Source organism: Haliotis asinina, chromosome 10, assembly GCF_037392515.1.
Source record: "Haliotis asinina isolate JCU_RB_2024 chromosome 10, JCU_Hal_asi_v2, whole genome shotgun sequence".
Classification (NCBI taxonomy): domain Eukaryota; kingdom Metazoa; phylum Mollusca; class Gastropoda; order Lepetellida; family Haliotidae; genus Haliotis; species Haliotis asinina.
Window position 1 is genome coordinate 33,320,796 of NC_090289.1, and position 15,045 is coordinate 33,335,840.

General features: G+C 41.1%; 1 protein-coding gene across 1 annotated transcript in view; it reads left to right on the forward strand.

The window, feature by feature from the left end:
* Positions 1-15,045, forward strand: part of LOC137298660 (myb-like protein X) — a 43,372-nt gene that overhangs the window by 8,741 nt on the left and 19,586 nt on the right. Inside the window, exon 2 of the mRNA XM_067830943.1 lies at positions 7,619-7,797. Coding sequence (XP_067687044.1) covers positions 7,619-7,797 — 179 coding nt within the window. The remainder of the gene's footprint in view (positions 1-7,618; positions 7,798-15,045) is intronic.

Below are 15,045 nucleotides of genomic sequence, written 5' to 3' on the forward strand. Positions count from 1 at the left end.
CTCACTCAATCACTCACTCAATCACTCACTCAATCACTCACTCAATCACTCACTCACTCAATCACTCACAACATAAGAAACTGTACACTGTATAATATATGAGGTTTATACCGGTACAAGCTAGTGATGGGAATTGGTTGAAATATCTGAACTGATGATTGCTTCATTACCAATGAACAATTATCGAAAAATATTGGTTAGCGTCATTTTTCGGACTTTCCAATTCAGGTTGTTATTGCATATATAGCATGATGCATTGTGCTACTTTAAAGTGATGATTAATAACTATACTAATATATCATGAATAAAAACGTCCTGAAGTGTTAAAGAAATACTTAGTGATGACTTACTGAAGTGAGTTTCCTAAGAATTAAATTTAAGTTTTTCTCACACCCTGACACCTTGGAAGTGTTTCAAGGATTAAAATAGTAGTTACAAAATCGTTTGTGTTCGATTATGAGCAAATGTGATTTCTTGGTCGTTTGATCACTACGACCAATATTCGATTATTTCAATGAACTGGAACCCCACTAGTACCAGCCAATCTCACCAAACTGTTGCGGCACCATTATCCTTAGACCTATCACCATTAAGGTGAGGTTAGGTGAGGTTAGGTGAGGTTAGGTGAGGTTAGGTGAGGTTAGGTGAGGTGAAATGGTGCTTAACGTCGTACTTTAGAATAGTTTGCTCCTACGACGACGGGCATGTGAGTGTGTGGCTACTTGTACTAGCCCAGATTTAAACTGGTTTATAGTGCAAGCTCACTGAGCATGCTTGCTAGGTATGAATACCCCACTCAGACACATTATACTGACTGAGTAGACCAGTCCTTGTTGTACCCGTTAATGCCGAGCGGCAGGCAGGGACAAACAAGTACCATATTTTAACGTCTTTAGGTATGACGTAGCCTGTTAACCATTGAGATAGTGATCCGTATAGCACTAACCTCGCTACTCCGTATAGCACTAACCTCGCTACTCCGTATAGCACTAACCTCGTCACTCCGTATAGCACTAACCTCGCTACTCCGTATAGCACTAACCTTGCTACTCCGTATAGCACTAACCTCGCTACTCCGTATAGCACTAACCTTGCTACTCCGTATAGCACTAACCTCGCTACTCACACGGGTACAAGGAAACACAATCCGATGCCTAGTAAAATAATAGCAGTGACTTTGTATCTGTACAACAAATTACATTAATTTTAGCTGTCCGGCGCAAATTGGCAAACACTGTATGCCCACTTAAGTGAGTAAGTTTAGCTTTACGACACCTTTAGCAATATTCCAGCAATATCACGGCTGGGGACACCAGAAGTGGGCTTCACGAATAATACCCGTATGGAGAATCGAGCCCGAGTTTCGGCGTGACTGGCAAACGCTTTAATCATAAGGCTACCCCACCGCCCCTCTCAACTGAGACTTTAATATAACCAAAATGAACCAAACAAACAGTATAATATTTGTGATTATTTGATATTTGGGTTACATTTTGATACAGGCAAAACACACCATTGTTGAAAGAAGTTTGACAGGTCTTCGTTCTAACCTAGACGGACAACAAGTGTATCTGAGTAGACTATAGATAAATCTTCCTTGTCTCCCTTTAATGAACTCTTCAAATGTCATCCGATATCGGAGAATTTCGCGACCACGTGACTTCACTTGATACCAAAGGAAGGTAGTTTTAAATCAATAATGGATTCATGTCAGCAAAATGAAGAAACGGTGGATTATCATGGCGGTTCTAGACAATCTGGTTATAATGTAAGTACTGACGTTTCGCAAATGCACATGCAATCGTCCACTTGCAGTTCTGTCTTTACACAATATCTCAACAATGTGTCTGTTAGTGTCCTTGTGTCCCAGCGGGTGGTTCCAACCAAATGGAGGCCATTTTGAAAAGAATAGGTATGGCGCACACGAACATGTTTTTGCATACATTTTGATGTCAGTTATTCAATTGATGTGTTGTATATGTTCATGGGTTGCTACACAACCAGTAAAGTTACAATATGTCAAAGATGAAAAATGTGAAAGAATCTTTGCTGAGGAAGAAATATAGGGGGGTGGAGGTTTGCTTCCATGCAACGGGGCAGAGAAATGGAGGCGAAATAGATCAAAAGACGTGAGTGAGTTCATAGGTCACAAAACTAAGAAACAGAAGAATTATGCCTTTCAGTATATTTTTTGTGTCTGAGTGAGTGGGTGAGCGAGTATGGTTATACGCCGCTTTTAGCAATATTCCAGCGATTTCACGGCGGGGGACACCAGAAATGGGTTTCACACATTGCACCCATGTGGGGAATCAAACCCGTGTCTTCGGCGTGACGATATTGTGCCTGATGTTCAATAATATCTTTTAGTGATATTATGTATTCGACAGCTGAGTGCCTGACTTTAGTTTACGCCGCATTTTGTCAATGTTCCAGAAATATCGCGGCGGGAGGCACCAGAAATGGGCTTCACACATTGTACCCATGTGGGGAATCGAACCTAGGCCTTCGGTGTGACGGGTGAACACTTTAACCACCATGCTATCCCACCACCTATTCAACAACTGCGCTGAACAAGTACTCAAATAATACTTTACGCAAATGTAATTTCATTTGAATACTTAATTATTTTCACATATTCACATCTTGATGTCTTAACTGAATACATGTATATGGCCCTTCTCCTCTCTAGACATTGTGGGCAAAACTTCTGAAAATTACACTTTGCGACAGAAGAACAAAACAAAGTTAGCTGATTGAAACCGGACATTGATAGTGTCTGAATTGGCGATTTACGGAACTCTGAAGAATGACTGAGATGAACTCCTTACACGCTGCTGGTGTAGGGAGATCACAAACTTCGGAGTTCAACCGGCCCTGTGTCCTGGATTTCACCTTCCATTTCGCTGTAATGAGATATGTTTTTTATGATCCATTCACATACCTTTTACCGCTCTTTATGCCAAAAGAAATATGTTGGCATTTGATTGACACTGTTTATGTAATGTTTTATGTTTTGCGCAAATGCCTTGTGTACTATGTATGGGCTTGTTCGTCTAGCTATATGAATGAAATAATGGTCTTAAATGTTATGAAAACTTTAACTCGCTACAACTATCCAAGAAAATGACGAAATCGTCAAGGCTTCAGAAGTTCTAAATACTAGTTATAAGTGTAAATGTGCATGTCAGCTGTCTTAAAACACTTGTCCATAGTAATGTGATTTGTCAAACTCGACCTCTTTTAACAATGTTGTTTTAGAAATGCTCTTCAGTAACCCATGCTTGTCGTAAGAGGAGACAAACGGGATCGGGTGATCAGGTGCAAGGCTCGCTGACTTGGCTGACACATGTCATCTGTACCCAACTGCGCAGATCGATGCTCATGTTGTTGATCACTGGATTGTCTGGTCCCGACTCGATTATTTACAGATCCCCCCACATAACTGGAATATCCCTGAATGCAGGGTAAAACTAAAGTCACTCCTTCTAAAGGTGCTCATTCTGACGTTTATCAGACCCAGAGAACGTGAATGTCATGTGTCGTAAACTCTTTAAATTTTCATCCCACCGGGTACCCATTTTATATATCTTTTGCCTGTGTCAGTACCACAATTATAATCTCCACTCTCCATATGATGTACACTTTGATAAGATGTATTTTGACATGAAGATAACCTGATCTGATCAAGTATGATGCTGATCACCTTTTGTCTATATCCGTGATAATGTTTTATTGATGTAAATGGCCAGGTGCAGTGAATGGTCCTAAATGTCAAATAAGTCTCAGGGCATCGAAGTTACCTTGTGGTTCTGTCGTTGTAATTTGAACTCGAATACTGACTCGATAATGTTTATTTCTTCTATGATATGAAGATTATAAGTATTTAAAGTTTGACTGGTACAAAGTATGCAAAAGCTTGACTGTAATTTCACAAGCTGTTCATTTAACCCGCGGAGGGGGTGCGAACTGATCTTCAGCAACCAATGCTTGTAGCAACAGGCGACTAAGGGGATCAGATGGTCGGGTTTGCTGACGTGGTTGACACGTGTCATCGTATCCCAGTTGCGTAGATCGATGCTCAAGATGTCAATCACGAGATTGTCTGGTTGAGACTCGATTATTTACAGGCCTCTGCCACAGAGCAGGAAAACTCTGAGCAGGGAGCCTATAGAGATGTTGTAGATTATCCCTGCTGTGAGTAAGGCGTTAAACATTCTAATTAATGTAAATCTGATGAGACACCATTTGCATAGGACGAACTATGTGTCATTATCAATGAAGAATAATGTATTATTAGAACCACAGTGTATTGTTTTAAGTGATTGATTGGAGTGAAGTGAAGTCTTATTTCCGTCGGTGAAAAGACCATCCGAAAAATAGTAACGAGATATTGGAGAGGGTGCTTATGTATTAAAGTATCTGTCTTTCAGTCTATTTGCCTGTTTCTCTTTCTAAAGATTCATCTATTTCATTCTGGGGAAAGGTCTAGTAACTGGCGGGATTTCATCGCGACACCAGCTAAACTTCTCACTGAAAGACTCATATGAACATCCTCACTTATATCCGCACTTGACTTAATGTACTCTCTCTCTCTCTTTTTCTCTCTCTCTGTGTGCATAGTTACATACATCTGGGGCAGATACCTCGGTACTGAATATTTAAGTTTGGTGTGGATCGGTAAATGATGCACTGGGAATAATCCTGGCCTGGGGTGGTTACTTATAAGATAAGTATGACAGGATGCACTCATCATCTCGTATTTGATAGTGATTCATGAACACATACTCTGTTCACGTTTCTCGATGTCAGTCACTCGATTGTCTGGTCCAGACTCGATTGTGTACAGACATCCGATTTACACCTGTCATATTGTTGAGTGTGGTGTAAGCCAACCAACCAACCAATCAACCAATCGCATTTCTTTAGATCCATGAAGGTCCCGGGGTAGAATAGGCCTTCAGCAACTCATGCTTGCCATAAAATTCGACTATACTTGTCGTAAGAGGATCGGGTGGTCAGGCTTGCTGACTTGAATGACACATGTCATCGGTTCCCATTGCGCAGATCGATGTTCATGTTGTTGGTCACTCGATTGTCTGGTCCAGACTCGTTTATTCACAGACCGCCCCCATATAGCTGGAATATTGCCGAATGCGGCGTAAAACTAAACTCACTCACTCACTCACTCGCATTTCTTTAGGACATGCTATTTAAGAAGGTCAAAGTTGCCTTAAAGTTGCTTTTTTCCGGGGATGACATGCCATTGTTTTTGACTTGCGCCAGAAGTATAATAGTCACACGACATATCCCATTTTCTGTTGGTGAACAAATTTGAACAAATTGACGTGTCTGAGATGAGATCACATGTATCACATATGCTCCGTTGTGGGGCAAGACTGACGTCCTAGAAACTCTCATTAGTCAAGCTCCCAAACACGGTCAGGCACTGAAGGAATCGTCGGACACAACGTTTCACCTGATTTGTGACCTGAACTCACCATCGTTTGGTATGTTGTTCTGTACTGTATTCGGTAGTTTAAAGCCGTTGAATAGTTATGGCCAGTTAAATTTTTAACACTTAAGCATCTCCCAAATTTGTACGCTGAGTGGAGGTCAAGCTTTCTCGAGCCTGTTATTCAGAGGTCAGACACCCTTACGACTATTCGTCACTCGGAGGTCAGACTCTCAGATCTATCCGTCACTCGGAGGTCAATCTCTCTCACATCTATCCGTCACTCGGAGGTCAATCTCTCTCAGATCTATCCGTCACTCGGAGGTCAGACTCTCACCATCTATCCGTCACTCGGAGGTCAGACTCTCACATCTATTCGTCACTCGGAGGTCAGACTCTCTCACATCTATCCGTCACTCGGAGGTCAATCTCTCTCAGATCTATCCGTACTCGCCATTCAGATGCCAGACGCACTCTCGGCTATCCGTTACTCGTTGGGGCTGTGGGAGTCACGCCGAGGACCCGAGTTCAGTGGCGAGTTTCTATATGAAATGTCGTTCATACTTATCTAACCTAGCTAATTTCTGAACACTCTGAATACCGTCTTTATTCTATATTTAACCCACTGCGATGTTTCTGCAGGTGGACTGAAACCCCTGAGATGCATCATAACCTCAGTAGCATATTTAATCATAGACTAACAGCTAATCTCTGAATTTTTTACATTAAGATTATAAATACAATAAACATCTTTCTTCATTCATGAAACTGCGGTAATCTAGCCTCGCCACACATCCTAGACGTGCACGGGTTGCACTGGGTATATCTGCTTCAGGGTCTGTATGGCAGGCTAATTTAGTTATGCTGACACAGATAAAAATGTTTGGTCTGAGGCATAAAACTGACCGTAATGACCCTGCAACAAACCAAATTCCTTAACGTTCTTTCTTTACGTGTACGTCTTAGAACCTCAGCACTTCTGCACATGAGTGAAAATTTAAAAAGATCAATTTGGATTTTCGTTTCATAGATAATATTTTGTCTGATTTATTCAAAAACTGCGGCGGCAGATAAAAATACTAACATTTTAGGCAAATTCTCTGAGTGACGAATGTTACCCGTGGACTGGATGTTCTTGCTCTTTTCACGAACACCTGGTGTCATCATCGAGTTTCATTGATCTATTCATATACTTGTAACAGCTATTTTCCTCACTGCATCAAAACCGAATGACGCTCTATATTTACCACGCCTTAGCCAGTTAAAGCATCCCAATACATTTTGATGTATTAATACTGTATTCCGTACGACTACTTATATCTACGGAGAAAACGAACCCGGTTTGGAGAACGACAGTTTGATGATATTTAACGTTTGTAATTTATTTAAAAGTTGAAAGCCATACTATTTTCGCAAACCAATACATCTACAATACATAAAAAATACGCTATACTGCCTGTTCATTTTCTCAGGTTACCTTCGGCTCAACTTGACATGCATACATTTTTTATGTTATTGATTCTAGAGCAAAGAAATACACCAACACCCATGCGTTATATGATAAGCAAACTATGCTGGCAAATATAATCCTCTGTAAGATCCCTAATATGTCACGTGCAAGTGTTCAGTAGTGAATATCCTGCCCCATCGGTGCCACTTGTCATAAAGACATGCTAGGCAAGTCAATTTCTAACTTGAAATAACATTTGAGTATATGGTGCATCAAATGTGACCACCGCCTGTTCATGTGTGTCAAAAACTCTTTGTCATTAAAGATCACTGAGGACTTGAGTATAGGAGTGAGTGAGTGAGATAAGTCATACGCCGCAATCTGCAATATTCCAGCTGTATAGCGGCGGTCTGGAAGTATTCCAGTCTCGACCAGACAATCCGTGGTTTATGAGCATCGATCTTCGCAACTGGGGACCGATGCCATGAGTCTACCAAACCAGCGAACCTGACCACCCGATCTCGCTAGTCGCCTCTCACGACAAGCATGGGTTACTGAAGATCAATTCTTACCCGGATCTTCATGGGTTTGAAAGTAGGGACATTGATACACCCATTTGAAGAAGAACCCTATGACGTTCTCTACGCAGTTTCAGAACATTTTCCACACAATCATTCCAGGTACATGAATATTATCTGGATAGCTTTTGTTTCCAGGTGACTTCTCCATGATGGCGGGGAGTCGAAATAAGGTGTTTCCCGCAATGAGCATTAAAAGACAACTCCCCCACATCACCGACGCTAGTCGGCGGCGTGCCACTATAACCCGGAAGTGGGACAGCCTGGAGAAAGAACTCAGATCCAACGAACATGCCACTATTCGTATGGAGGCCAAGGTGAGTCTCAGTCATAGGAAGGTGCAAGTTCATAATCAAATCATACCGTCATACAATCAGATATATTTATCATGTTCCATATTTGTAACAGATATGTTTCTAACGTTACGATGCGTCTCTTCTCAATGCATTTTAACATGCATCCAAGATTTTATCTCCACGATTTGAGGTGTAACCCATGTTGTATGTGAAAAATGACACTTTTGCATGTTTGTTCTTCTGTTAAAGATTTGTACGATGTTTATTTGTTTGTTACAAGTCTTGAAAGTTTGAAAGTTTAAATTCGCGTATAATCTGCAGAACTAAGGCGATATCCGTCACCACTTGTGATCAGTCCCCAACGTTATGAAAACAAAGATCACTACATATGGTTCTGGCATTTCTGTCTGGCATCATTGCCTGCATCTGTTCATCCTGTATGTGCCTGTATGGCATCATTGCCTGCATCTGTTGATCCTGTATGTTTCTGTCTGGCATCACTGCCTGCATCTGTTGATCCTGTATGTGTCTGTCTGGCAGCAATACCTGCATCTGTTCATCCTGTATGTGTCTGTCTGGCAGCAATACCTGCATCTGTTCATCCTTTATGTGTCTGTCTGTCAGCACTACCTGCATCTGTTGATCCTGTATGTGTCTGTCTGGCAGCACTACATGCATTTGTTGATCCTTTATGTGTCTGTCTGGCAGCACTACCTGCATCTGTTCATCCTGTATGTGTTTGTCTGGCAGCACTACATGCATTTGTTGATCCTTTATGTGTCTGTCTGGCAGCACTACCTGCATCTGTTCATCCTTTATGTGTCTGTGTGGCAGCACTACCTGCATCTGTTCATCCTGTATGTGTCTGTCTGGCAGCACTACATGCATTTGTTGATCCTTTATGTGTCTGTCTGGCAGCACTACCTGCATCTGTTCATCCTGTATGTGTCTGTTTGGCAGCACTACATGCATTTGTTGATCCTGTATTTCTGTCTGTCAACACTACCTGCATCTGTTAATTCTGTATGTGTCTGTCTGGCAGCACTACCTGCATCTGTTCATCCTGTATGCGTCTATCTGGCAGCACTACCTGCATCTGTTCATCCTGTATGTGTCTGTCTGGCAGCACTACCTGCATCTGTTCATCCTTTATGTGTCTGTCTGGCAGCACTACCTGCATCGTTTAATTCTGTATGTGTCTGTTTTGCAGCACTACCTGCGTTTGTTGACCCTGTATTTCTGTCTGTCAGCACTACCTGCATCTGTTAATTCTGTATGTGTCTGTCTGGCAGCACTACCTGCATCTGTTCATCCTTTATGTGTCTGTCTGGCAGCACTACATGCACCTGTAAACTCTGTATGTGTCTGTCTGGCAGCACTACTTGCATTTGTTGATCCTGTATTTCTGTCTGGCAGCACTACCTGCATCTGTTAATTCTGTATGTGTCTGTCTGTCAGCACTACCTGCATCTGTTCATCCTTTATGTGTATGTCTGGCAGCACTACATGCATTTGTAAACTCTGTACGTGTCTGTTTGGCAGCACTACTTGCATTTGTTGACCCTGTATTTCTGTCTGTCAACATTCCAGCATCTTTTGTGTGTGTCTCCATGACAGCACTCACTACCTTTACGTGCTGATCTGGCGACGTGATCCCATTCATTCTAAAGTTTCAAAATGAACAATGTGAACCTACCACCAAAACGACATATCATCCTTTATTCTATGGTACTAATTGTTATCGATAACGTAACAAATGTACATGTAGGACAGCAATAAATGATTTACGTGTATGTGAACTTTGAAACGGAGATATAGCCCAACATTGTTAAAGCTATTGGGGATTCTCTTTAATGTAATAATGTAATAATTCCCAGAGGTAAGGCCTTGCTATGCGTCATTTAATTACACAAGCACTGGTTATCAGTTTACTATTTGTTAATTATACGAAATCGCGTTTATTGATTGCGTCTGCTATACACCTGTGTTAACCCGAGGGGTGTGTGTGCTCACCTGTGATGTACTGTTTACCCAACGAATAATATATAATCGATATTGATTAACTTGTCGACCTTATTTTTTATCCTCCCGTTTTACTGACATGGGAGTTACCATATAAAACATATTTTGAAGTAATTCTTTAATATTTAATGTTGGTTCTACACTGTTCATGAATAACATGCGATCCAAACTCCAAGCTCTCGCTTTCGTTGTTTGCGTCAGCATATACAGAAGTCAGTTGTACCAGACAAACGTGCTTTTTGTGTGACGCACGGGCGCCGCGCCGAAAAGTGTGCTGACAATGTCTGTTTGGGTGTTTTGGCAGTTTTTGATCAGTACAGTTCAGTACGGGTATTTTTCCTGGCAGTGAATTTTGTTTACCTGTATTGAACGTGCCGTTCGTTGCAAGTATGCGAATGTATGTGGGGTGTGCGGCGTGGGTAGAACGTGTAGCCAGCCATATTGGAGGCTATTGCGTACGTTCTTTGTCTACTTCTTTTTTCATGTCCTTTGCGTATCTGTATAGTCGAGTTAGTTACTAAGGATCCCAGCAAAACCAAGATACCCGGATACATTCCCCACGTGGGTACAGTGTTTAAAAGTCGATTATGACGTTCTCCCACTTGACACTGCTGGAATATAGCTAGTTAAAACTAAAACTCACTCCACATTATTCATGCAAATGTATTTGCGCGTGAAATATTTGCATTGGAGTTAGGACGTATGGTCTAGCTTAAAATTTCCAGTAGATGCGTATCGGTATTATTTAAAATTCCTCGGGTTTACAATTTTATTCTTGATGAGTGTGAAGAGAAGCAATGTCAATATTAAATACATAATGGTAAGATCCCACAACTGCTGAAAACAATTCGTGTGTGTGTGTGTGTGTGTGTGTGTGTGTGTGTGTGTGTGTTATTTCTATATGGAACGCCGTCACGATATGGCTGAAATATTGCCGATGTGACGTTAAATATTAACTCACTTACTCACTATATGGAACATTTTTCATCATCATCTAATGCCCCCATCAATTATTTAAAACGACATCTGATGCGACATAAAATAACTCTCACTCACTGAATCTGCAAGTGTTTCAGTGCCAACTACAGTTATTCCTTGCCCTCCACAGACCACTTTAAATGCGATGACGTCTAGTTAATTAGTTTCAACAGAGAAAAAAGTAATAAAAACACACAAAATACGTTAGACTAGTCCCCAATAAATGTAACGGGTGCATTTTTCGCAGTGTTGGCAAAATGCACTGAAGACAAATGAAGATGGAACCTACAGAACAATGACTTTCACGTATGAGAAATGAAACAATGGATTTAATGCATTGACGTCACAGTCAAACTGCACAAATAAATACTAGTGTGAGAAGAGTAACTGAACTCAGGTAAAATCTCTGGGGATTTGATCAAAAACTTTGCGCGCATAACTAATAACGCTAATTACAGTGCATAATCGACTGCAGCTAGTGAAATGAGGGACCAAGAGAGGCAAAAACACTACACACATGGGAGTTGTTTTCATCTCTGATTCTGTAAGTACTTAAGTCAGTTTATTACATCTGTATAAAGAATTCGCTTTCTTAGTTACAGCTGGTGTATATAATGTACTGTAGTCATACTGGTAACGACGTGGCGTACAATTGCTGTTCATCTTGACTTTATTCGTGACTTGTTGGAACATGTTGTTGTGTAGACCTGCTGTTTTCAGAGTCGATGACGATCAGAAATATTACGGTTGTCAGACGGCTGTCTGTAAGTAATCGAGTTCGGACCAGATTATCCAGTGATTGGCACCATGAGATACTGTGTCATGTATGTGTTAATGAATAACTTATCAAGATACGAGGTGTTCGCGGACAGGTTAGCGGATCTTGCCTCACGTGTATTATTCACCCATGATAGACATATGCAAATTCTAATCAAGTGCTCACTTGAGAAAAATGAAATATTTAGTCAGTTTTGGTTACCGATGCATCACATTTTGAAATGTCCTCCTCCTCCTCATATATATTTTTGAAAGTTGACGTGTAGGATATGAAGAAACTTTTGACATGCTAAGTGTTCTGATTTGTTTCTAATGACTGTACAAATTTTAGTCCCTTAACCGTGACAGGATTCCTGACAGATATCCAGCATTCCAAACAATCAAATAAATGTAAGAGATGGAGGAGACTGTGACATATCCAAACGATGTTCATGACATCAACCCCTGGTTTGTCCGGTCCACGTATATTTACTGATTCGTTGCACAAAGCGACCGTACCGCTAAGGTGATAGTAATGCCCATACCTTAACACAAGCGTAGATTTAAGATTGATGTATACAACAGCGTTTAATCCGTCAAAATTGTCCAGTCGTAAAACAACATTCATTCAGTTGGAATATGAGTGAATACGGTTTTACGGCCTCTATAGTAATACTCCAGCAGTTCCACATTTCACGCATATGGGAATTGAAACCCAGAGACCCACTGCCTAACCCAAAGCCTATTTAGTTTTTATTTTCTTGCCATCATCAAACTCGGCGTATTTTGTTCTAACAATCGATGCCAATGCTCTCTATATATTTATGAAGGTCTCTACTGTGCTAACTGTTATTGTAGAAATTATTGTCAAAGGAAATGTAAAACACTATAAAATCAAATAACTAAAGCCATATAAAAAGCTCTTACTACATAGCTCGTTATTAAACGTCGTTAAAATGATGTTCTAGGTAATCTGATTATCTGTATTGGGCTGGAATATCATTCGAGCCCCCAAACTCTGTTGCACAATAAAACTCACAAAAACATTTCACACCGACATGATATCAACGTGCTTATGTACCAGACTGATACTAGTCGATAAATCAGCACGGTATTTACTCCATCAATAAAACACTATTTTTCCTATTTTGAAGAATCTGCTTATCGATTGTGACTCAAAATCAAATCACAAGCAGAACGTACAATGATTTTTTTCACCACAAAGTGATTTCTTCCTTTACAGTGACGATACAACTGACTGGTTTATGTAACAATGATAGTGATTTATTGTATACTATACTATTCGAAAGAAGTTAAAGGTTATCCGGTTGTTTTCTGTTGATATCGTAAATCAGTGATTCTCTGCGTTTTTTTTAAAAAAAGGTTTAACAAGGTGGAGGCATAAGATGGGTTTTCTTTCAACCATGACAACAACATGTACCAGGCACATAAAGAAACTGTGCATACAAAAATTAAAAATCTAAATTCATCAAACGTGTGTAGACACATAAGGATTTAAACTCAGAGATTAGTGACATGTATCCAACATGCACGCACGAATCACGTTCCGTGACATCAGTGGTTACGTCCTTGAGACGTAAAGAGCAAATGAATGCCACACAGCACTATCACTTTGGAAAGCCCGACCCCTGCCCGTACGATCGTTCAAAAAATTAAACGACTATTGAAACGCATAACATGCCAAGGCTAACGTCTGCACAACGTCATGAGGCCATTGGGATGGCCCGTGGGCGAATGTCTCAATGACAAGTGGCTGCTCATTTCCACTGCCACCGGAACACCATTTCTGCACTGGTGAGACGCTACCAGAACACAAATGACGTCATGGATCGGCCACGTTCTTATACGTCTACGTGTAACAACATCAAGACCGGACAGATGGATAGGTGTGACCCATAAGGGTCGCAGATGCACTGCTGTTCGCAATGCCGATGGTGGACATACCCGTTATTGAGCTTGTGACATGGTCGTTTGACCCCTGTCCCGCTTGTGGACTCTTGACGTCATTGTCATTGAGATTTCAATTGAAATTCTCCCGACTTATTATGGTCCATGATCCCCCCATCAAAGTTTATATTTAAAGTTTGACCGAGTTCTGAATCCTCTGCAACTTGAAGATTACGTCACAGTCTGTGGTATTTCAGCTTGAACAGTCATGATTCTTGTAGACAATACGATCGGACACAGGGATCCAGTGCAAGACTTTGACAACTGGTGTTCTATAGGGATCTCAGATATTCACCTTGCTGCTGAGCTCTGAATCCTCTCCAGACAATCTAGCGTTGATATCATGAGCACCAACCCTCTCAGTCACATTAAAGTAACATCAAGAGTGATGACCTTATATGATTCATCGCAATCTGCTGGACCAAGGAATGAACGGGATTGTTGGGCATTGACATTCGTAGAAGTACAATCAGGAAGTGAGTATTTTGGACAGCAAAGTCGGAAACAATTCATGAAATTCATTTCCCAAGCGTTTTCATTTTACTCGTAAGCAAGAGACCCTTTGTTCTTCGTAAATTAAACCTATATATAATTGGATGTTCCGGTCCATTACTTGATTGGTGTGTTTATAGGCTGTTGTTGCATGGCTGGAAGACTGTCATGCAAGGCCAGACAGCAGTATAAATGTGAAGAATGACGAGTGCTGCCTGTGGGCTGGACATGCGTTCTCTTTTCGCTAACGGCATTCTTGTAATGACGAGGGGTCTCTGCACAATTCAGCACTGGAATTACTCCTACGTTTATGGCATTAAGTTGCCCATAATAAACTTACAATTGGTCTTCAGCAAACTATTCTTGTAAGAGGGATGTAACAGAATCGAATGGTCAGGCTCGCTTATTTGGTTGACACGTGCCATCCTATCCCTGTTACTTAGATCGATACTTATGATGCCAGTCACTGGATTTTCTGATCCATACTCATCACTTACAGACCGATTCATATGTAAGGTGTGTTAAAACACAAAGCGTAAAAAGGAAATTCCAATGGTAAAGCAACTTCAACGGGATGGGCAATTCTGAGACATCTGCAGAATCTGTACCTTTTTAATGCAGTACAGTAGGGTTGCTGTACGAACTTGGCCGATGGGACAGTGACAGACTGTTAAAGTGAGTGAGTATGGCTTTTGCACAGCTTATAGCAATATTCCAGCAACATCACGGCTAGGGACACCAGAAATGGGCCTCACACTTTGTCCCCATGTGGGGAATGGAACCTAGATCTAAAGCGACCTCTTTAACCAATAAACTGCCTCACCACCCAATACTAGAAGAATATCTTCACAAAAGCAATACTATATGTCAGTGACAGTTCCTTTTGGCTAGACCTGTGGATTTCCGGGGTAGAATAGGACTTCAGCAACCCATGCTTGCCATAAAAGACAACTATGCTTGTGGTAAGTGGCGACTAACGGGATCGGGTAGTCAGGCTCGCTGCCTTCGTTGACACATGCCAATTGCGCAGATCGATGCTCATGTTGTTAGTCA